The sequence below is a fragment of the Anomaloglossus baeobatrachus genome, chromosome 12, assembly GCF_048569485.1.
Source record: "Anomaloglossus baeobatrachus isolate aAnoBae1 chromosome 12, aAnoBae1.hap1, whole genome shotgun sequence".
In the NCBI taxonomy this organism is placed as follows: domain Eukaryota; kingdom Metazoa; phylum Chordata; class Amphibia; order Anura; family Aromobatidae; genus Anomaloglossus; species Anomaloglossus baeobatrachus.
The window spans coordinates 50,473,109-50,496,919 of NC_134364.1; the positions used below are offsets into that span (position 1 = coordinate 50,473,109).

The window sequence follows — 23,811 nt, forward strand, 5'->3', positions numbered from 1 at the left end:
TGTGATGTCGGACCTCAACCAATAAACTGTTGTCTGTGCCGCCGCCAGAAATGCTCAGTTTCGCAGTCACCCTGTCTTCTGATAGTGGCCGGGTAGTGCGTCTCCTATTCAGAAGAATTGGAGACTTTGTGCAGAATCTGGCCACGGCCGCTATCAGAAGCCGGGGTAGCTCCGTAACAGAGCATTTCCTGCTGCCTGCTCCTGCCACCGGGACAGAGGACAGCTGATCGGTGTGGTGTCAGACCCCCGGCTGATCTGACATTGATGACCTATCCTAAGGATAGGCCATCAATGAAAAAGTAGAGTGGACAACCTCTTTAAAGCTAAAGACACGGATGATACTGGTATCCATTATTTGATGACTGCTCCTTCCAGCAAGATCTATTACGCTAAGATCTGTTTTGTGTTCTTTCCCCATAGATCTTTTTCTCAGTATTTACTTGTAAAGAGATATGTGACAGGGAGCCAAGAAAAAGCTAAAAAGACCAAAAGGAAAAAAATTAATCTATCAATCCTCTAAATCACTAAATGCTCAATGCTGGGTCTCAGCAAACACAACCTGAACCAAATGCAACAAATCCACTTACGTTTTCTGCAGCTGCTCGGCAATGACTGACACTGAAGCCTGAAAAACGAAGAATTGTACTGAAATTTGCACAATAAAACAATACAATTTGGGCAGAAGGGGTGTACTGACTTCTCAGCTTCACTACTAGTAGTTTTTATGACTTCACAGTTTAACAAACCTAAATACTAATGTATACATCCCTCTGGGCAAAACGTGAGACTTTCTTCATTAAGACAATGCTTGGTTATAAGCCCAATTAAAGCATATGGACCTAATAAAGAGGGGGAAACAGTCAGGACCCCCAACTACGGGGACAGAATAGAGATCTGCTGGGGAAAACAGCTCCATCTCCGACAGACTTAAAGTCATTCCATCCGATCACATTTCATCCATCAAGAGCTTTAGAAGATCAGAAGCGATTTTCAACACGTAGGAAAACCATCTGAGCATCTTGTGCGATTCTTTCATAGGTCAAAAAAAGAAAAAGGAAAGGGTTGCAACACTAAAAAGCTGAAGAGGGGATAGAAGAGCTCTAAGGCTGTGTGCGCATGCTGCGTTTTTTGCAGCAGATTGCTGCCCAAACTGCGCATCTTTCTTTCTCCCAGCAAAGTCTATGAGAATTCTGAAGTGCTGTGCGCATGTTGGGTTTTTTTTTTTTTTGCCTGCAGCTTTGGGTTGACAAAAAAAAAAAAGTCAATTCTTTGTGTGTTTTTGTCCAGCAGTTTTTAGCCCTTCCAGCCACACATGTCACAAAAAGAAAAAAGAAGGGAATTTTGTTTACTTACCGTAAATTCCTTTTCTTCTAGCTCCAATTGGGAGACCCAGGCAATTGGGTGTATAGCTTATGCCTCCGGAGGCCACACAAAGTATTACACTAAAAGTGTAAAGCCCCTCCCCTTCAGCCTATACACCCCCCATACTGCTACGGGCTCATCAGTTTTGGTGCAAAAGCCCGAAGGAGGAAAAAATTATAAACTGGTTTAAAGTAAATTCAATCCGAAGGAATATCGGAGAACTGAAACCATTTAACATGAACAACATGTGTTATACAAAAACAGGGGCGGGTGCTGGGTCTCCCAATTGGAGCTAGAAGAAAAGGAATTTACGGTAAGTAAACAAAATTCCCTTCTTCTTTGTCGCTCCTTATTGGGAGACCCAGACAATTGGGACGTCCAAAAGCAGTCCCTGGGTGGGTAAATAATACCTCATAATAGAGCCGTAACGGCTCCGTCCTACAGGTGGGCAACTGCCGCCTGAAGGACTCGCCTACCTAGGCTGGCATCTGCCGAAGCATAGGTATGCACCTGATAGTGCTTCGTGAAAGTGTGCAGGCTCGACCAGGTAGCTGCCTGACACACCTGCTGAGCCGTAGCCTGGTGTCGCAAGGCCCAGGACGCTCCCACGGCCCTGGTAGAATGGGCCTTCAGTCCTGAGGGAACTGGAAGCCCCGAGGAACGGTAAGCTTCGAGAATTGGTTCCTTGATCCACCGAGCCAGGGTTGACTTGGAAGCTTGTGTCCCTTTACGCTGACCAGCGACAAGGACAAAGAGTGCATCCGAGCGGCGCAGGGGCGCCGTTCGAGAAATGTAGATCTTGGCGGACGTAGGTTTCCTAGCCTGTCTCATAGTGGCAATGACCTCTTGAGATAATCCTGAAGACGGTAGGATCCAGGACTCAATGGTCACACAGTCAGGTTGAGGGCCGCAGAATTCAGATGGAAAAACGGCCCTTGAGACAGCAAATCTGGTCGGTCTGGCAGTGCCCACGGTTGGCCGACCGTGAGATGCCACAGATCCGGGTACCACGACCTCCTCGGCCAGTCTGGAGCGACGAGGATGACGCGGCGGCAGTCGGCCCTGATCTTGCGTAACACTCTGGGCAACAGTGCCAGAGGAGGAAACACATAAGGAAGCCGAAACTGCGACCAATCCTGAACTAAGGCGTCTGCCGCCAGAGCTCTGTGATCGTGAGATCGAGCCATGAACGTTGGGACCTTGTTGTTGTGCCGTGACGCCATTAGGTCGACGTCCGGCATCCCCCAGCGGCCACAGATCTCCTGAAACACGTCCGGGTGAAGGGACCATTCCCCTGCGTCCATGCCCTGGCGACTGAGAAAGTCTGCTTCCCAATTTTCTACGCCCGGGATGTGAACTGCGGATATGGTGGATGCTGTGGCTTCCACCCACAGCAGCATCCGCCGGACTTCCTGGAAGGCTTGCCGACTGCGTGTCCCACCTTGGTGGTTGATGTAAGCCACCGCTGTGGAGTTGTCCGACTGAATTCGGATCTGCTTGCCTTCCAACCACTGCTGGAACGCTTTTAGGGCAAGATACACTGCCCTGATCTCCAGAACATTGATCTGAAGTGAGGACTCTTGCTGAGTCCACGTACCCTGAGCCCTGTGGTGGAGAAAAACTGCTCCCCACCCTGACAGACTCGCGTCCGTCGTGACCACCGCCCAGGATGGGGGTAGGAAGGATTTCCCCTTCGATAATGAAGTGGGAAGAAGCCACCACTGAAGGGAAGCTTTGGTTGCCTGAGAGAGGGAGACGTTCCTGTCTAGGGACGTCGGCATCCTGTCCCACTTGCGTAGGATGTCCCATTGAAGTGGACGCAGGTGAAACTGCGCGAAAGGGACTGCTTCCATTGCTGCCACCATCTTCCCCAGGAAGTGCATGAGGCGCCTCAAGGGGTGTGACCGACCTTGAAGGAGAGATTGCACCCCTGTCTGTAGTGAACGCTGTTTGTCCATCGGAAGCTTCACTATTGCTGGAAGAGTATGAAACTCCATGCCAAGATATATCAGCGATTGGACCGGTGTCAGATTTGACTTTGGAAAATTGATGATCCACCCGAAACTCTGGAGAATCTCCAGAGTAACGTTGAGGCTGTGTTGGCATGCCTCTTGAGAGGGTGCCTTGACCAGCAGATCGTCTAAGTAAGGTATCACTGAGTGACCCTGAGAGTGGAGGACCGCAACTACTGTAGCCATGACCTTGGTGAAAACCCTTGGGGCTGTCGCCAGGCCGAACGGCAGTGCCGCGAACTGAAGGTGTTAGTCTCCTATGGCGAAGCGCAAGAAGCGCTGATGCTCTGGAGCAATTGGTACGTGGAGATAAGCATCCTTGATATCGATCGATGCTAGGAAATCTCCTTGGGACATTGAGGCGATGACGGAGCGGAGGGATTCCATCCGGAACCGCCTGGTCCTTACGTGTTTGTTGAGCAGTTTTAGGTCCAAAACAGGACGGAAGGACCCGTCCTTCTTTGTAACCACAAACAGGTTGGAGTAGAAACCGTGGCCCTGTTGCTGAAGAGGAACCGGGACCACCACTCCTTCTGCCTTCAGAATGCCCACCGCCTGCAGAAGAGCCTCGGCTCGCTCGGGAGGCGGAGATGTTCTGAAGAATCGAGACGGAGGACGAGAGCTGAACTCTATCCTGTAACCGTGAGACAAAATGTCTCTCACCCAACGGTCTTTTACTTGTGGCAGCCAGGTGTCGCAAAAGCGGGAGAGCCTGCCACCGACCGAGGATGCGGTGTGAGGAGGCCGTAAGTCATGAGGAAGCCGCCTTAGTAGCGGCACCTCCGGCGGTCTTTTTAGGGCGTGATTTAGACCGCCATGCGTCGGAGTTCCTCTGATCCTTCTGAGGCCTTTTGGACGAGGAGAATTGGGACCTGCCCGCACCCCGAAAGGACCGAAACCTCGACTGTCCCCTCCTCTGTTGGGGTGTTTTTGGTTTGGCCTGGGGTAAGGATGTTTCCTTTCCCTTGGATTGTTTGATGATTTCATCCAATCTCTCACCAAACAAACGGTCGCCAGAAAATGGCAATCCAGTTAAGCACTTTTTGGAAGCCGAATCTGCCTTCCATTCCCGCAGCCACAAGGCCCTGCGTATTGCCACCGAATTGTCGGCTGCAACCGCCGTACGGCTCGCAGAGTCCAGGACAGCATTAATAGCGTAGGACGCAAATGCCGACGTTTGAGAGGTTATAGACGCCACCTGCGGCGCAGACGTACGTGTGAGTGCGTCAATTTGCGCCTGACCAGCAGAGGTAGCTTGGAGTGCCCATACGGCTGCGAATGCTGGAGCAAAAAACGCGCCGATAGCTTCATAGATGGATTTCAACCAGAGCTCCATCTGTCTGTCAGTGGCATCCTTGAGTGAAGCTCCATCTTCCACTGCAACTATGGATCTAGCCGCAAGTCTGGAGATTGGAGGATCCACCTTGGGACACTGAGTCCAGCCCTTGACCACGTCAGGGGGGAAAGGGTAACATGTATCCTTAAGGCGCTTGGAAAAACGCTTATCTGGACAAGCTCGGTGTTTCTGGACTGCCTCTCTGAAGTCAGAGTGGTCCAGAAACATACTCTCTGTACGCTTGGGAAACCTGAAACAGAATTTCTCCTGCTGAGAAGCTGACTCCTCCACTGGAGGAGCTGAGGGAGAAATATCCAACATTTCATTGATGGACGCAATAAGATCATTCACTATGGCGTCCCCATCAGGAGTATCAAGGTTGAGAGCGGCTTCAGGATCAGAATCCTGATCAGCTACCTCCGCTTCATCATACAGAGAGTCCTCTCGCTGAGACCCTGAACATTGTGATGATGTCGAGGGGATATCATAGCGAGCTCGCTTAATCGGTCTGGGGCTGCGGTCCGTGTCAGAGACCTCACCCTGGGATCCATGAGACACCCCGGGAGGACATTGCTGTTCCAACTGAGGGGAACCAGGGGGCAATGATTCCACAGTGCCCATGGCTTGAGATGCCGGCCTGGACTGCAAGGCTTCTAATATCTTAGCCATAGTCTCAGAAAGCCTTTCAGTAAAAACTGCAAACTCCGTCCCTGTCACCTGGACAGTGTTAACAGGTGGTTCTCCCTGGGCCACCCTTAGCAGAGGCTCCGGCTGAGAAAGTGCCACAGGGGCCGAGCATTGCACACAATGAGGGTCAGTGGAACCTGCCGGCAGTATAGCCGTACATGCTGCACAGGCAGCATAGTAAGTCTGTGCTTTGGCACCCTTCCTATTTGTGGACGACATGCTGTTGTCTCCTCTGAGCAATACAGGAGGGTATATAGACAAAAATCAACAGTGCACCATACAGTGTAAAGTATAGTCTATAATCATGTAATCTATAAGTACACTTCTGCACTAGTGGGGCCAGCACCACAGGTGCTGCTTACCGCCTTCGCAAAGCGGTTGTGTGGGCACCAGAAATCCTGCCTGGGTCTCCCTGAGCTTGTCTCTCCTCTCCAGCGTTAGCAGAGCTGACAGGAATGGCTGCCGGCGTCCTGAGGAGAGGAGGGAGCCGTGGGCGTGACCCAGAAAAGTGCGGGAACTGGTGCCCCACTGTGCAGAGTGAGGGGGGTGGAGTATGCAAAGCATGCTCCAGCCCTCAGTGCTGCCGTCCTGTACAGCGTCCCGCCCTTCCCCTGACTGGCAGGGCTGGGGGCGGGAAGAAAACGAGACTAGGCCGAAAAAGCCGGGGACTCGAGTTATAAGCGCGGCCGCCGTATAAGCGCGGTCGGCGCGGAAGTCCCCGGCGCACTAACAGTCCCAGCCGCGCCGTAGTGATAACCATGGCAGCGGCGGTCAGCGCGGCAGTCCCCCTACACGAACACACTCAGCGACGCTGAAGTGTGTAATAGCACAAACGCAGTCAGCGCTGCTGTCCCCGGTGCACTAGCACACCCAGCAATGCTGGAGTGTTGCTGTGCGCGGTCCCCACGGGGACACAGAGTACCTCAAAGTAGCAGGGCCATGTCCCTGAACGATACTCGGCTCCTATCCAGCATGGTCCTCAGGAGCTGTGGATGGAGCACGGTCTCCTGTGCCTGGAGACCGAAAGGATCCCACTTCACCCAGAGCCCTAATTGAGGGATGGGGAAGGAAAGCAGCATGTGGGCTCCAGCCTCCGTACCCGCAATGGATACCTCAACCTTAACAACACCGCCGACAAGAGTGGGGTGAGAAGGGAGCATGCTGGGGGCCCTGTTATGGGCCCTCTTTTCTTCCATCCGACATAGTCAGCAGCTGCTGCTGACTAAGCTGTGGAGCTATGCGTGCATGTCTGACCTCCTTCGCACAAAGCATAAAAACTGATGAGCCCGTAGCAGTACGGGGGGTGTATAGGCTGAAGGGGAGGGGCTTTACACTTTTAGTGTAATACTTTGTGTGGCCTCCGGAGGCATAAGCTATACACCCAATTGTCTGGGTCTCCCAATAAGGAGCGACAAAGAAATTTTATTTATTATTTTTTTTTTTCGTTTTCTGGCACAAGGTGCAGTTTTTTTGTGAACAAATTTTTTGCAGCGTGCGCACAAAGCCTTGCAATCCAGAGGCTTTCAGCAAGACACCTCCTCACGTAGAAGAGAGTCTGCACACCGGGGGCTTATCCTACCTGGGCTTGCATTTGTGCAATGTTCTTCTGTAACTGAATGTTCAGCGATTCATTCTGCTTCCTCAGATCCTGCAATAACAAGAAAAAAGACCCATGTGAAAACATATAAAGTCTATGGGTCTTTAAAACCTGCAAACAGATGGACATCAAGTTATTCGCAAGGGAACCTGAAGGGAAAATATCACAAAAAATAAAAATGTAATAAATAAATAAGTAATAATAATAATAATAATAATAATAATAATAAAAAAATCAAAATAAAAGTTAAATTAATCATTTTTTTTTTATTTTTATGATTATTTTTATTTTGTGTTGTATTTTGATTTATTATGATTATTATTGTCTTTATATTGAACTATTATATTATGATTTATGTTTATTATGGATTATTTTGATTTTAAATTATTTATTTTAGATTAATTTATTTTTTATTTTATTTTGAATTAATAATAAATTGTGATGGTGGGATATTGTGGGTCATGTACCATTTTGTGTGGTTTCATGTTTTGGGCGTGGCGGGCTGTCTATTCGATGTATTGTTTATCCTGTCTGCAGGGTTATAACTCCTTGAAGTGCTTCTGTCCCTAGGTGTGGGGGAGGGGGTCTGGGATCCACCTAAACTCTCTGCTTACCTGAAGAATGGGGCAGTCTGTTTGAGAACTGGAAGCGAGAAGAATTGATCCTCTGGGAGAAGCTGCGGCTTCTCAGAGAGACCTGGACATTTATCGCTTACTGGACAATATTTGTGATTCTGGACTAATTTTACCCTCTGTTTTGAGGATTATGTTATGGACCATTTGATTTGCTTGGAATAAATGCTCTTTGGATTGCTCGCTCATCTCTCGCTTTGATGATTGTGTGATATGGGAGAAGAACCCAGTCATAATAATAATAATAAAAAAAAATATTATTATTATTATTATTATAAAGAATGAATGAATGAATGAATGAATACTGAGAATAACAACAATTCACACTATTGTTTCATTCAGGTTTTCTTGGTCGACATTTTACAAATTTTAGGTGATTTTTTTTGTATCTTTTTTCTCTCCAAATCATAGATATATCAATAGTAATCATCTATATCTAGTATATCTGAAAAATAAAAATAAAATAATAATAGTGCTGGATTTCAGGAAGTATAAATAAAAAGGAAAATCCTAGCACTTTTATTTCGGAGCCTGACCATTCATGTTTGGCAGAGATCGCTTTTCTGAAGTCATCAGACAGGTCATAATGAAATCTATCATATATAAACAGACCACAGTATCCACGGCTCACAATACGTGAAGACCACGGCTCACCTCCTCTCCCCTCCCTGCACACGGACCTCTGCGCAGATCACAAAGCATGCCTTGAAAATCTTCCCATAAAATATGCATTTATACAACATTTTCCTCACCTTGAGTTCTTCTCCGTTATTTGCAGAGTTTGCGCGCTCAAGAGCCAAGAATTCTTCCATCTGTTTTAAATCGATTTCCTTCTCCACAAACCTATGACAATGACATAGGTTATATTAGCACACACAAAGAAAACCCCAAAAAACTATAAAACACCCGGTAAAGCACAGATCTGTAAGCATAGATCTCTGGTTGTTAACATCTGTCATTCAAAAGTCAGAGAAATCTGGTAGAGAATCTGTGATTCTTGGTTTTAGCTTATCCCTCCTCTTACATGGTCTTTTACCATGAACCTGCAGCTGCCTCTCCCTCCTCCCTCACTTTGACCAATGAGATTTGTGTAGATGAAGGAGCAACTGAAGTATAAGCAAGAGGTTATTTTTAACATGTATATATTTTTTTATTTAATCATGTGCTGTTGAGGAATCCAAATATTTGAAAATCCCAAAAATTGACACCCCCTCCCCCCACGTGAACCTCACCAACTGCAGTGGTCATTCTCACCAACGGGTCAAACATTACTGCTGGATGTGACCAGCAAAGTCATTGTCACTAGTATGCTTCCAGGGTCCCAATGCAATATCTCCAACAAGGACCCCCCCAACCATCACAGGTCTTTACTAGTACATATTGGTCATTTCTATTATGCCCCCTTAGACTCCGTGGTTCGGGTACGCCCGTCACCCTTGCACCCACAATCCTTACACCCCTGGTCATTGTGATACCAGGGTGGGTTTGCGAGTTTTGTACAGAGCCCATTGAATTACAATCTATTGGAAAGTGACATTGTAGATGTTGTAGGTTTTAAACATGACCCCCTCAGATAACCCCCATTCATAAAAATGCTGGCACCACTTACTTTTTCTGTAGCTCTTCCACAATAACTGAAGCAGAAGACTAGGGAAAAAAATACATTTTAATTAATGCAACAAAAAATGATATCCTACTCACATAATGAAAATAACTAACACTATCAATAGGCCTGATTTAGATTTCCATTCGCTCCCACCACTGACCCCTCTTCCTGATCACAATCCTGTGTCTGGCTGTGAGACAACTACCTGCAGCAAAAGCCCTGCCCACTTTACCTAAGCTCCTCCTCTATGACCATCCACAGGCCACAGAATATATCAGCATGTGGTTAGAAAAGTGTTCTCTGTAGGATTTCTACAAGACTGTTTTGGGTATAAGCAAAAATTATTTTCTATCTACTCTTAGTAATCCTTTACTGCCGGAAATTTCTTATTTCGTCCCTAAAGTCAGCTTTAAAAGAAAAAAAAAAAACATTTGGTAGAAGCTTTGTAAGGAAAGCAGAGTGGCTGAGGACATCTGCAGGACAGGACTCTCCCCATAAACTCCTCCCCTGTTGTCCTTTCCAGGTGGATGCAGGCACTGTACATATCAGGCAACCACAAGACCAAGCATCCACAGGTCACCTGACCTTATATATACACAACAATGTTTCATAAGGCGACTTTATTGTAGTGTCATCCTAAACATACAGTACAGACCAAAAGTTTGGACACCTTCTCATCTCTAGAACAACTGTTAAGAGGAGACTTTGTGCAGCAGGCCTTCATGGTAAAATAGCTGCTAGGAAACCACTGCTAAGGACAGGCAACAAGCAGAAGAGACTTGTTTGGGCTAAAGAACATAAGGAATGGACATTAGACCAGTGGAAATCTGTGCTTTGGTCTGAGGAGTCCAAATTTGAGATCTTTGGATCCAACCACCGTGTCTTTGTAGAAAAGGTGAACGGATGGACTCTACATGGCTGGTTCCCACCGTGAAGCATGGAGGAGGAGGTGTGATGGTGTGGGGGTGCTTTGCTGGTGACACTGTTGGGGATTTATTCAAAATTGAAGGCATACTGAACCAGCATGGCTACCACAGCATCTTGCAGCAGCGTGCTATTCCATCCGGTTTGCCTTTAGTTGGACCATCATTTATTTTTCAACACGACAATGACCCCAAACACACCTCCAGGCTGTGTAAGGGCTATCTGACTAAGAAGGAGAGTGATGGGGTGCTACGCTAGATGACCTGGCCTCCACAGTCACCAGACCTGAACCCAATCGAGATGGTTTGGGGTGAGCTGGACCGCAGAGTGAAGGCAAAAGGGCCAACAAGTGCTAAGCATCTCTGGGAACTCCTTCAAGACTGTTGGAAAACCATTTCCGGTGACTACCTCTTGAAGCTCATCAAGAGAATGCCAACAGTGTGCAAAGTAGTAATGAAAGCAAAAGGTGGCTACTTTGAAGAACCTAGAATATAAGTCATATTTTCAGGTGTTTCACACTTTTTTGTTAAGTATTTCATTCCACATGTGTTAATTCATAGCTTTGATTCCTTCAATGTGAATCTAGAATTTTTAGAGTCATGAAAATAAAGAAAACTCTTTGAATGAGAAGGTGTGTCCAAACTTTTGGTCTGTACTGTATGTATATCATCATTACAGGACGTATAACACTAGGACACAGCCGGTACCTGAACTTGCATCTGTGAGTGATATTTCTGCACCTGGACACTGAGGGCTTCATTTTGCTTCAGTAAATCCTTACAATGAATGAGAAAATACACAAATGAATTGTGTTGCATCTACACATGTAATCACAGACACTAACAAGAAAAGTCCATAACTGTAGGGGGCAGGGACCCCAATTCCAAGGATGTATCATTTACTTAGCTGTGTTTGCCTCTTTCAATACAATCAGTGTTTTATCAGCAGGAGTTTATCACTAGAGGACTCCTGGTCCAATCACGCTTCCACCACTGATTGGCAGCTTTCAGTGGTGTCGGCGGGGTTATACTCCGCTCAATAATCCAGGATCTGCTGCAAAGAAAACTGATTAAATCACAACTGGTGCATCCAGTAAACTAAGTGATACATCACTGGAATCGGGGTCTTTGTCCCTACCTCACTCTGCTGTCAGATTACAGATACATAGCAAAAACCTGCTGACAGATTCCCTTTAAGAGAAGCAATCTGATAAATGGTATTAGCATCCTACCGTTTTCTGTACACAGCTCGTGCACACACTTATGTGTATCCATGATTACAGACTACATCGTACATTGTTGTATTGTACAGCCTGCGCGTTTCAAGCACCGAGCATAGTAGTGCCCACTCATCACTAGTCACTATATGCTGGATAGTCAGGTTACTAAACAAACTATCCAAAGTTCACCGAATATTGTGCATGGGTAATATTAATTTACAATAGGACTCATGAACTATAACAGATGCCACTACTGACCCTTTCCTTTGCCTCTCAGCCTTTTCCAGGTTAATGGAACCTACAGATATGTAATGTAACAAGGGAGGTACAGGGTATTGCAGCATTATTACACTGGAAAAGGAGGCACCACTACAAGGTAGACACTAGGCAAGCAGTGGAGGGCTGCCAAAACCCCCGAGCCCCTTAGCACAGCTGATAGAGGAGTCAGGAGTCGGCTACCGATTGGATACTGATTGCCCATCCAAATTGTTAGATTAATTTTAATCCTAAATTTTATTTAAAACAAAAAAGAGAATTTTGTTACTTACCGTAAATTCTTTTTCTTATAGTTCCGTATTGGGAGACCCAGACCATGGGTGTTTAGCTTCTGCCTCCGGAGGACACACAAAGTACTACACTTAAAAGTGTAGCTCCTCCCTCTGAGCTTATACACCCACTGGTAGCCAGTCCCAGCCAGTTTAGTGCAAAAGCTGAAGGAGAATAGCCACCCACAAGTAAAAACCGAGTAAGAACAGCCGGTGATAACACACGGAACAAGAAAATTGCCAACAGGCAACAGGGAGGGTGCTGGGTCTCCCAATACGGAACTATAAGAAAAAGAATTTACGGTAAGTAACAAAATTCTCTTTTTCTTTATCGTTCCTTTGGGAGACCCAGACCTTGGGACGTTCCAAAGCAGTCCCTGGGTGGGAATAAACAGAAAAAACTAAGAAGTAGGAGGAGCCTAACTTCACAAGTGGGCGACAGCCGCCTGAAGGATGAGTCTGCCCAAGCTCGCATCTGCCGAAGCATGAGCATGCACTTGCTAGTGCTTCGAAAAGGTATGCAGGCTAGTCCAAGTGGCAGCCTGACAGACTTGTTGAGCCATAGCCTGGTGCCTAAAAGCCCAAGAGGCACCGACAGCTCTGGTCGAGTGTGCTTTGATCCCCGGCGGGGGAGGCACCTGAGTACTCTGGTAGGCGTCCGAAATGGTCGATCTAATCCAACGGGCCAAGGTCGGCTTAGAAGCAGAGAGATCCTTGCGCCGCCCTGTGGTTAGCACAAAAAGAGAGGTGCACCGCCTAAGAGCAGCGGTGCGAGACACATAGATCCGGAGAGCACGTACCAGATCCAGAGTATGCAGGGCTTTCTCAAAGCGATGAACAGGGGCTGGACAGAAGGAAGGCAAGGAAATATCCTGGTTAAGGTGGAAGGGAGAGACCACCTTAGGAAGAAAGTCCGGGGTCGGACGGAGAACTACCTTGTCTTGATGAAAAACCAAAAAAGGTGACTTCGAGGAGAGCGCAGCCAAATCAGAGACTCTCCTGAGAGAAGTTATGGCAACTAGAAAGGCCACCTTTTGAGAAAGACGATACAAAGAAACCTCCCTAAGGGACTCGAAAGGGGGTTTCTGCAATACCGTGAGGACCAAGTTAAGGTCCCAGGGATCCAAGGGCCGCCGATAAGACGGAATGATGTGAGACGCACCTTGCATGAAGGTGCGGACCTGAGCCAGCCGGGCGAGACGCCGCTGGAACAGTACTGACAGAGCTGAGACTTGTCCCTTGAGAGAGTTGAGGGACAGTCCTAGCTGCAGACCGGACTGTAGAAAAGACAGAAGGGTCGGCAACGAGAATGGCCAAGGAGAATGGCCGGAAGAGCGACACCAGGACAGGAAAATTTTCCAAGTCCTGTGATAGATCTTGACGGAGGAAGACTTACGGGCCCGAGTCATAGTGGAGATGACTTCAGGAGGAATACCAGAAGCCGTCAAAATCCAGGACTCAAAAGCCACGCCGTCAATTTGAGTGCCGCAGAATTCGGGCGTAAAAACGGACCTTGCGAGAGCAGGTCTGGACGGTCCGGGAGATGCCACGGCATCTCCACGGACAGTTGGAGCAGGTCCGGATACCAAGCTCGCCTGGGCCAGTCCGGTGCAATGAGGATGACTCGACGGCCCTCCATTCTGATCTTGCGCAGGACTCTGGGCAAGAGAGCTAGAGGGGGAAACACGTAGGACAGACGAAACTGGGACCAGTCTTGAACCAAAGCGTCCGCGGCGAAGGCCTGAGGATCGTGGGAGCGAACCACGTAAACCGGAACCTTGTTGTTGTGATGGGATGCCATTAGGTCCACGTCCGGAGTGCCCCACTTGCGGCAGATTGACTGAAACACTGCCGGGTGCAGGGACCACTCGCCACCGTCCACGGATTGACGGCTGAGATAGTCTGCCTCCCAGTTTTCTACGCCAGGGATGTGGACTGCGGATATGGTGGACTTGGAGTCCTCTGCCCATTGAAGAATGCGTTGGACCTCCAACATTGCAAGGCGGCTGCGTGTCCCGCCTTGGTGATTGATGTAGGCAACCGCTGTCGCATTGTCTGACTGGACTCGAATGTGCCTGCCCGCCAACAGGTGGTGAAAGGCTAGGAGAGCTAGAAGCACAGCTCTGGTTTCCAGCACATTGATTGAAAGGGCTGACACGGACGGAGTCCAAGTGCCCTGTGCTCTGTGGTGGAGATGTGCTGCTCCCCAGCCGGATAGGCTGGCATCCGTGGTGAGGATCATCCAGGACGGGGCCAGGAAGGAGCGCCCTTGGGACAGAGAGAGGGGTCGAAGCCACCACTGAAGAGAGCTCCTGGTCCGTGGCGACAGAGCCACTAACCTCTGTAAGGAGGAAGGCTGCTTGTCCCAACAGCGGAGAATGTCCAGCTGCAGAGGACGCAGATGGAACTGGGCAAAGGGAACCGCCTCCATGGAGGCCACCCTTTGACCCAGCACCTGCATCAGGCGCCTGAGGGAATAACGGCGGGGCCTCAGGAGAGAGCGCACCGCTAGCCGGAGAGACTGCTGTTTGATTAAGGGCAACTTCACAAGTGCCGGCAAAGTCTCGAACTGCATCCCTAGGTACGTGAGACTCTGGGTCGGAGTCAGAGTGGATTTGGGAAGATTGACAAGCCACCCGAATTGGGCTAGGGTGGCGAGAGTGAGCGAAACACTCCGCTGACAGTCTGCGCTGGATGGACCCTTGACCAGAAGGTCGTCCAGGTAAGGGAGCACTGCCAACCCCTGGAGGTGCAGGACCGCAATCACTGCCGCCATGACCTTGGTGAATACCCGAGGGGCCGTGGCTAACCCGAAGGGGAGAGCCACGAATTGGAAATGATCCTCTCTTATTGCAAAACGTAACCAACGCTGATGTGACACTGCGATTGGCACATGTAGATAGGCATCTCTGATGTCGATGGACGCCAGGAAATCCCCTTGGGTCATAGAGGCAATGACTGATCGCAGAGACTCCATGCGAAAATGCCGCACCCGGACATGCTTGTTGAGAAGCTTGAGATCCAGGATGGGCCGGAAGGTACCGTCCTTTTTTGGAACTAGGAAGAGATTTGAGTAAAAACCTCTGAACCGTTCCTGAGCGGGAACTGGGACAATCACTCAGTTTGCCTGCAAGGACGCCACGGCCTGTGAGAAGGCGGCGGCCTTGGAGCAGGGGGGAGTTGAGAGAAAAAAATCTGTTTGGAGGGCTGGAAGAGAATTCTATCCTGTAGCCGTGAGATATGATGTCTCTCACCCACTGATCGGAGACTTGGTTTAACCAAGCGTCGCCAAAGTGGGAGAGCCTGCCACCGACTAAGGACGTGGCTGGAGCGGGCCAAGAGTCATGAGGAAGCTGCCTTAGTGGCAGAACCTCCTGCGGTCTTCTGCGGACGCGCTTTTGGGCGCCAGTTGGATCTCTGATCCTTGGCTGAGTTAGCGGACGAGGCGGAAGGCTTAGAGGATGACCAGTTGGAGGAACGAAACCTCGATTGATTCCTACCCTGGGCGGGTTTCCTGGTCTTGGTTTGTGGCATGGAAGTACTCTTCCCGCCAGTAGCTTCTTTAATGATTTCATCCAGCTGTTCACCAAACAGCCGTGAACCAGCAAAAGGGAGCCCAGCAAGAAACTTCTTGGAAGAAGCATCTGCCTTCCACTCTCGAAGCCACAAAATCCTGCGGATAACAAGAGAATTAGCTGAAGCCACCGCAGTGCGGTGAGCAACCTCTAGCATGGCAGACATGGCATAAGATGAAAAAGCTGAAGCCTGAGCAGTTAAGGTAACCATCTCAGGCATAGATTCCTTGGTGAGGGAATGCATCTCCTCTAGAGAAGCAGAGATGGCTTTGAGAGCCCACACTGCTGCAAAAGTCGGGGAAAACGCGGCCCACGCAGCTTCATACACAGATTTGGCCAGAAGGTCAATCTGACGGTCAGTGGAATCCTTAAGTGAGGTGCCGTCAGCCACCGACACAACGGTCCGGGCTGAGAGCCTAGACACCGGAGGGTCTACCTTTGGGGAGTAAGACCACTCCTTGACCACCTCAGGTGGAAATGGAAACCGGTCATCAGAACCACGCTTTGGAAAGCGTTTGTCAGGGCAGGCCCTGGGTTTGGTCACAGCGGTCTGAAAACTGGAGTGGTTAAAGAACACACTCTTCACTCTCTTAGGCGAGGTAAACTGATGTTTTTCTGCCAAAGAGTTGCTCCTCTGACACTGGCGGATTGAGATCCAGAACAGAATTAATAGAAGCAATCAAATCACTAAGATCTGAGTCTCCCTCAGAGAAATTGAAGGGATACATAGCCTCCGAGCCCCCAGTGAGGGCATCCTCCTCATCTTGAGAGTCAGCTCTTGAGACAGAGCCGTGGGATGGGGAGGGGGAGGAAACCCTGCGCCTTCTCTTAGAAGGACGGGGTCTGGGATCAGATGATGAATCCTCCGTGAGCTCTGATGGACGGAGGTCAGAGGATAGGAGTCCTCTGTCAAGAGTATTAGAGGCACCCTGTGAGGGGGGCTGATGCATATTCATCAAAGTCCTGGACAAAAGTCCCATGGACTCAGCAAATGACTGGGATATGGACCTAGAAAAGGACTCTACCCAGGCCGGGGGTTCAGTCACAGGTGCAGCAGCAGCCTGAGAGACCACTGGGGGTGAGACTCCAGGCTGTGGCACCGCCAAGTTAGAGCAACCATCACAGTGTGGATAAATGCTCGGCTCATGCAGCAGGAGCTTACATGCAGTGCATGCAGCATAAAGCTTTGGAGCCTTGCTCCTTGTGTGAGACATGCTGCTGGAGTGGGGGCTTTGCAGAGAATGAACCCCAGGGAGAATATACAGAGGTCCACAACCGGAGACCGGCTGTGGCTTACCAGACCGCTGAGCGCGGTGTTGTGTGCCCTCCAGATCCCGAAGCCCGGTCCCCCAGTCGCAGCACCTCAGCAAAGATGCAGAATGTCCCAGAGCAGAGTGAACTCTGCCTGAGAAATTGCTGCCGGAGCGGAGAGGGGGCGGGACTAGGGCGTTCCTATAAAAGAGCGGGAACTGGAGGGCTATAGAGACCTGCAGGGAAGGAGGGACGCCCCAGCAGTGGGGAGTGTCCCTCCCCTGTGTAGAACGGCCGCCGAAAGAGCCGAACCTGTCCCTCTGCATGAGTGACATGCAAGGGCAGGAAAATGAAACTAGGCCTCCGGCGAAGCCGGGGCCTAAATTTAAGCGGCGAGGCCGACAAGCAGGCACCATCGACGCGGTTCTCAGGCAAAAGCTAGAGAACCCGCCGGAAAAGTTAAAACAATCACATACAGCATACTCTCCCCTTACAATAAAGAACCGGGACCCCCAACATAAACGTCTCAGGTACTTAGCTGCTGAGACGCAGGGCCATGTCCCTGGGGATGAGTGCTCCGGTCCAACAGAATCCTCAAGGGGCTGTGGATGGAGACCGGACTCCTGACAGGCATGGAGACCGTGCTGGCTCCCACTTCAAGCCAGAGCCCAGAAGGGATGGTGAAGGAGCGCGGCATGTAAGGCTGCAGCCTTGTAAATCAACCTTAACAACACCGCCGACACAGTGGGGTGAGAAGGGACATGCCGGGAGTCCAGACATGGACCCGCTTTTCTTCAAACTCTTTCCAAAAGTCAAACAAATCAGATGAGAATGCATGTGTGGATGTATGCCTCCTGACACAAAGCAATAAACTGGCTAGGACTGGCTACCAGGGGGTGTATAAGCTCAGAGGGAGGAGCTACACTTTTAAGTGTAGTACTTTGTGTGTCCTCCGGAGGCAGAAGCTAAACACCCATGGTCTGGGTCTCCCAAAGGAACGATAAAGAAAAAACAAACTATTAGATGATTTCAGATAAAGAAAGAAGGGAATTTTGTTTACTTACCGTAAATTCCTTTTCTTCTAGCTCCTATTGGGAGACCCAGACAATTGGGTGTATAGCTTCTGCCTCCGGAGGCCACACAAAGTATTACACTTTAAAAAGTGTAACCCCTCCCCTCTGCCTATACACCCTCCCGTGCATCACGGGCTCCTCAGTTTTGGTGCAAAAGCAGGAAGGAGGAAACTTATAAATTGGTCTAGGGTAAATTCAATCCGAAGGATGTTCGGAGAACTGAAAACCATGAACCAAAAGAACAATTCAACATGAACAACATGTGTACACAAAAGAACAACCAGCCCGAAGGGAACAGGGGCGGGTGCTGGGTCTCCCAATAGGAGCTAGAAGAAAAGGAATTTACGATAAGTAAACAAAATTCCCTTCTTCTTTGTCGCTCCATTGGGAGACCCAGACAATTGGGACGTCCAAAAGCAGTCCCTGGGTGGGTAAAAGAATACCTCGATAAAAAGAGCCGAAAACGACCCCCTCTTACAGGTGGGCAACCGCCGCCTGAAGGACTCGCCTATCTAGACTGGCGTCTGCCGAAGCATAGGTATGCACCTGATAGTGTTTCGTGAAAGTGTGCAGACTAGACCACGTAGCTGCCTGACACACCTGCTGAGCCGTAGCCCGGTGCCGCAATGCCCAGGACGCACCCACGGCTCTGGTAGAATGGGCTTTCAGCCCCAAAGGAAGCGGAAGCCCAGAAGAACGGTAGGCTTCAAGAATCGGTTCCTTGATCCACCGAGCCAAGGTTGACTTGGAAGCCTGCGAACCCTTACGCTGGCCAGCGACAAGGACAAAGAGCGCATCTGAACGACGCAGGGGCGCCGTGCGAGACACGTAGTGTCAGAGTGCTCTCACTAGATCTAAGGAGTGCAAATCCTTTTCACATTGGTGAATTGGATTAGGGCAAAATGAAGGTAAGGAGATATCCTGATTGAGATGAAAAGGAGATACCACCTTAGGGAGAAATTCCGGAACAAGACACAGAACCACCTTATCCTGGTGAAAAACCAGGAAGGGGGCTTTGCATGACAGCGCTGCCAGCTCCAACACTCTACGGAGCGATGTAACTGCCACTAGAAATGCCACCTTCTGCGAAAGACGTGATAAAGAGACATCCCGCAGCGGCTCGAAAGGTGGTTTCTGAAGAGCAGTTAGCACCCTGTTAAGGTCCCAGGGTTCCAGCGGACGCTTGTAAGGTGGGACTATGTGGCAAACTCCCTGCAGGAACGTGCGGACCTGCGGAAGCCTGGCTAGACGCTTTTGAAAAAATACGGATAGCGCCGATACTTGTCCCTTGAGAGAGCCGAGAGACAATCCCTTGTCCATTCCGGATTGAAGGAATGAAAGAAAAGTGGGTAAGGCAAAAGGCCAGGGAGTAAAACCCTTATCAGAGCACCAGGATAAGAAGATCCTCCAAGACCTGTGATAGATCTTGGCGGACGTTGGTTTCCTGGCCTGTCTCATGGTGGCAATGACCTCTTGAGATAACCCTGAGGACGCTAGGAGCCAGGACTCAATGGCCACACAGTCAGGTTGAGGGCCACAGAATTCAGATGGAAAAACGGCCCTTGTGACAGCAAGTCTGGGCGGTCTGGGAGCACCCACGGTTGACCCACCGTGGGATGCCACAGATCCGGGTACCATGACCGCCGCGGCCAATCTGGGGCGACGAGAATGGCGCGACGACAGTCGGACCTGATTTTGCGCAGCACTCTGGGCAGCATCGCCAGAAGAGGAAATACATAAGGCAGTCGAAACTGCGACCAATCCTGAACTAATGCGTCCGCCGCCAGAGCTCTGTGATCTTGAGACCGGGCCATGAATGCCGGGACTTTGTTGTTGTGCCGTGACGCCATGAGATCGACGTCCGGCGTTCCCCAGCGGCGACAGATCTCTCGAAACACGTCTGGGTGAAGAAACCATTCCCCCGCGTCCATGCCCTGACGACTGAGAAAATCTGCTTCCCAGTTCTCTACGCCCGGGATGTGAACTGCGGAGATGGTGGAAGCTGTGGCTTCCACCCACTGCACAATCCGTCGGACTTCCTGGAAGGCTTGACGACTGCGAGTGCCGCCTTGGTGGTTGATGTATGCGATGGCAGTGGCGTTGTCCGACTGTATGCGGATCTGCCTGCCCTCCAGCCACCGATGAAAGGCCAATAGGGCTAGATACACTGCCCTTATCTCCAGAATATTGATCTGAAGGGATGACTCTATCGGAGTCCAGGTTCCCTGAGCCCTGTGGTGGAGAAAAACCGCCCCCCACCCTGACAGGCTCGCGTCCGTGGTGACCACAGCCCAGGTTGGGGGTAGGAAGGATTTTTCCCTGCGACAGAGAGTTGGGAAGGAGCCACCACTGAAGTGACGTCTTGGTTGCAAGGGAAAGAGAGACGTTCCTGTCGAGGGAAGTCGACCTCCTGTCCCATTTGCGGAGAATGTCCCACTGGAGTGGCCGCAGATGGAATTGCGCGAAGGGCACTGCCTCCATCGCTGCCACCATCTTCCCCAGGAAGTGCATGAGGCGCCTCAAGGGGTGTGACTGACCCCGAAGAAGAGATTGCACCCCTGCCTGCAGCGAAAGCTGTTTGTCCAGCGGTAGCATGACTACCGCTGACTGAGTATGAAACTCCATCCCAAGGTACGTCAGTGATTGGGTCGGTGTCAACTTGGATTTTGGGAAGTTGATGATCCACCCGAACTGCTTGAAAGTCGCCAGAGTTACGGAAGACTGTTTTGACACGCCATCTGAGAGGGTGCCCTGACCAAAAGATCGTCTAAGTAAGGGATCACCGAGTGGCCCTGAGAGTGTAGGACCGTCCAGAGAGTCCTCAAGCTGGGAACCCGAGCAGCGTGAAGAAGTCGGGGAAGATTCCCAGCGGGCCCGCTTAGCCGGTCTGGGACTGTGGTCCGGGCAGGAGTCCTCCACGTGAGACCTAGGCCCCCCCCTGGGAACGCACTGCGGCGCGGACAGAGAGGGGCCTGGAGGCGATGATCCAACAGTGCCCGGGGCCTGTGTAAGGACTGGTCTGGACTGCAAAGCTTCAAGCAGCTTGGCAGACCATTTTTCCATAGACTGAGCCATGGATTGTGAGAGTGACTCAGAGTTTTTCAGCAAAAACGGCAAACTCTGTCCCTGCCGCCTGGACAGGGAGAGCAGGGGGGTCTGCCTGAGCCGAGGGGCCCACTAGTGACCGAGGCTCCGGCTGAGCAAGCAAAACAGGGGTTGAGCATTGCTCACAGTGAGGGTAGGTGGAACCCGCAGGTAACTTAGCCGCACAAGAGGTACAGGTCGCAAAATAACCCTGTGCCTTGGCACCGTTGCTCCTTGTGGACGACATGCTGTTGTCTCCTAGGAGAGTGATCACTGAGGGTATATGGGAAAGGGTATACAGCCCGACCGAACAGAAATATATAAATATATAGTATCTATTCCGGCACCCTAAGGGGACCAGCACCGGGTGACCGGTGTGGCTTACCGACCGCTAAAAAGCGGAGCGTGTATCCTCCAGATTCCCTGCCTTAGGTCTCCCAGTGTTGCAGAGCTCTTTCCTGGAAATCCTCCACCGGCAGAATGCCAAAAAAATGGCTGCCGGAGCTCTCTGGGGAGGAGTGGGGCCGTGGGCGGCGCTAGAAAAGTGCGGGAATCTGGAGTCCCCACAGTGATCAGTGAGGGGGGAGGAAACATACAGGATGCTCCGGCCCTCACATCCGATGTCAGGTCGGCAGTCCCGCCCTTACCCCTGATAGACAGGCCCGGGGGCGGGAGTTTTGCTACTAGGCCGCAATTGAAGCCGGGGACTAAATTTAAGACTGCGGCCGACAAGCAGGCGCGGTCGGCGCAGAAGTCCGCCGGCCGTCACAAATAAGCAGCTGCTGCAGCGTCCGGGATGAAGGCGCTCCATGCACATCCCCCATGGGGACACAGAGTACCTTAGTGATGCAGGGCCCGGTCCCTGAGGATAAATAGACTCCTGTCCGACAGATTCCCACAGGGGCTGCGGAGGGAGCACGGTCCCAGTGAATGGATGACCGCTCAGGATCCCACTTCTCCCAGAGCCGCTAAGGGATGGTGAAGGAAAACGGCATGAGGCTCCGGCCTTTGTACCCGCAATGGGTACCTCAACCTTAACAGCACCGCCGACGTACTGGGGTGAGAAGGGAACATGCCGGGGGCCCCGTGGGGGCCCACTTTTCTTCCAACCGATTAACTAAAATGAGAATGCATGAGTGGATGTGTGCCTCCTTCCACACAAAGCATAAAACTGAGGAGCCCGTGATGCAACAGAGGGTGTATAGGCAGAGGGGAGGGGTTACACTTTTTAAAGTGTAATACTTTGTGTGGCCTCCGGAGGCAGAAGCTATACACCCAATTGTCTGGGTCTCCCAATGGAGCGACAAAGAAATATCCATTCAGGACATTTGGCATGAGTTGACGCATACAGCAGATCCTTCAGACAACGCACAGTAGATCTCTAGGGATCTGTGCCCCTCTTGCTGTAGATTTACGCTGGGGTTACACGGTGACTTTGGTTGCGACAGGTCTTGTATCCAAAATTCGCTATGTGCCGCTGCTACAGCACAATGCAAATGAATGGGGGACCCCTATGTAAATGCGACCACAACAAGAAAGTTGCCCCAAAATAGTACTCTGTCTGATTCTTTTGTCTTGTTTGTCGTGGTCTTGACTCCATTTACTTGTATGGAGCAGCAGCACATAACGATCTTTGGCCATACGAATTGTGCAGTGGCCAAAGTCACCCCATACACCTTAGATAACCCCCATCTCTCCTGACAGCCCCATACAAAAGAATGCTCAGCCAAGTATTGTGTCCTCTATGGCAGAAGAACTGCCTGATCCTTAAAGGGGATGTCCACTGCTTAGACAACCCCCTACTCATTCCCCTTCTTTGCCCCCGTAAAAATAAATAAGCCCTGCTATGGTGGCTGCGGTTCCAGCAAAACAGTGTTCCCGTGGCCCACGTGACACTGTTATGACACGTGAGCCCTGCAACCAATCAGCACCTGGAGTTTGTCTCCCCACTTTTGGACATTGGAGCAGGATGTGAGTGCAGCGCTGACTTCCTGCTCAAACATCTGAAGACAAGGATAAGGAAGCCGGCACTGATTGGTCGCGAGAATTGCGTGTCATATGAATGTTACATGGGCCACAGGAACGCAGCTCCAGACATCGCTGGGACCGCGGCCGCACAGACGAGTATAGGCTTATTTATTTTTACGGGGCAGACAAGGAGAATGAGAAGGGTTCTTCCAAGTAGTGGACATCCCGTTTAACATGATGTCAGGGGAGTGTCAGGAGTCCCCAACACACTTTCAGGTAATGTAATAATATCCAATGGGTGGCAGCCTTAAGAGAAGGTTTTACCTTCCCAAAACAATTTTGGGAAAAAAGCGAGAACTAGACTTGTATAATGCAAGTGTGAACGAAGACTAACTTTTGTAGTGAAAACATACCATCACAAGGGAAACCAGGACCCCTACGTACAACCACATGCAAATGGATATGAGCGTTTCACGATGGATCTCCATAAGACAGTACCTGCACCTGCATCTGAAGGCCGTCCGCCTGCCCTTCATCCATCAGCTGCATGATCCTCTGCTCCAGCTGCTGGTTGGTCACTATGGTGTCTGTCAGCTTGCTGTGCAAACTCTGGACCTCAGCCTCCTTGGACATAAGCTTTCCCTGGAGATCTGTCCCAAAAAAAACAAAAAGACATAGAAGAGTCATAATATAATATAATATAATATAATATAATATAATATAATATAATATAATATATATATATATATATATATATATATATATATATATATATATATATATATATATGCATATACACACATATACACACACACACACACGCATACATACATATTGTACAGACCAAAAGTTTGGACACGCCTTCTCATTCAAAGTTTTCTTCACTTTCATGACTTAAAATTGTAGATTCACATTGAAGGCATCAAAACTATGCATTACC

The 23,811-nt window shown here is 49.9% G+C and overlaps 1 protein-coding gene across 12 annotated transcripts in view; it reads right to left on the reverse strand.

Moving 5' to 3' along the window:
- KTN1 (kinectin 1) overlaps positions 1-23,811 on the reverse strand; it is a 256,665-nt gene that overhangs the window by 138,148 nt on the left and 94,706 nt on the right. For all 12 annotated transcript variants that reach the window (XM_075329993.1, XM_075329992.1, XM_075329990.1 and 9 more), the window contains 6 exons: positions 23,370-23,521; positions 10,864-10,932; positions 9,236-9,273; positions 8,379-8,469; positions 6,977-7,045; positions 588-625 (listed from right to left, as the gene is read on the reverse strand). In XM_075329993.1, the coding sequence (XP_075186108.1) occupies positions 588-625; positions 6,977-7,045; positions 8,379-8,469; positions 9,236-9,273; positions 10,864-10,932; positions 23,370-23,521 (457 nt within the window). The remainder of the gene's footprint in view (positions 1-587; positions 626-6,976; positions 7,046-8,378; positions 8,470-9,235; positions 9,274-10,863; positions 10,933-23,369; positions 23,522-23,811) is intronic.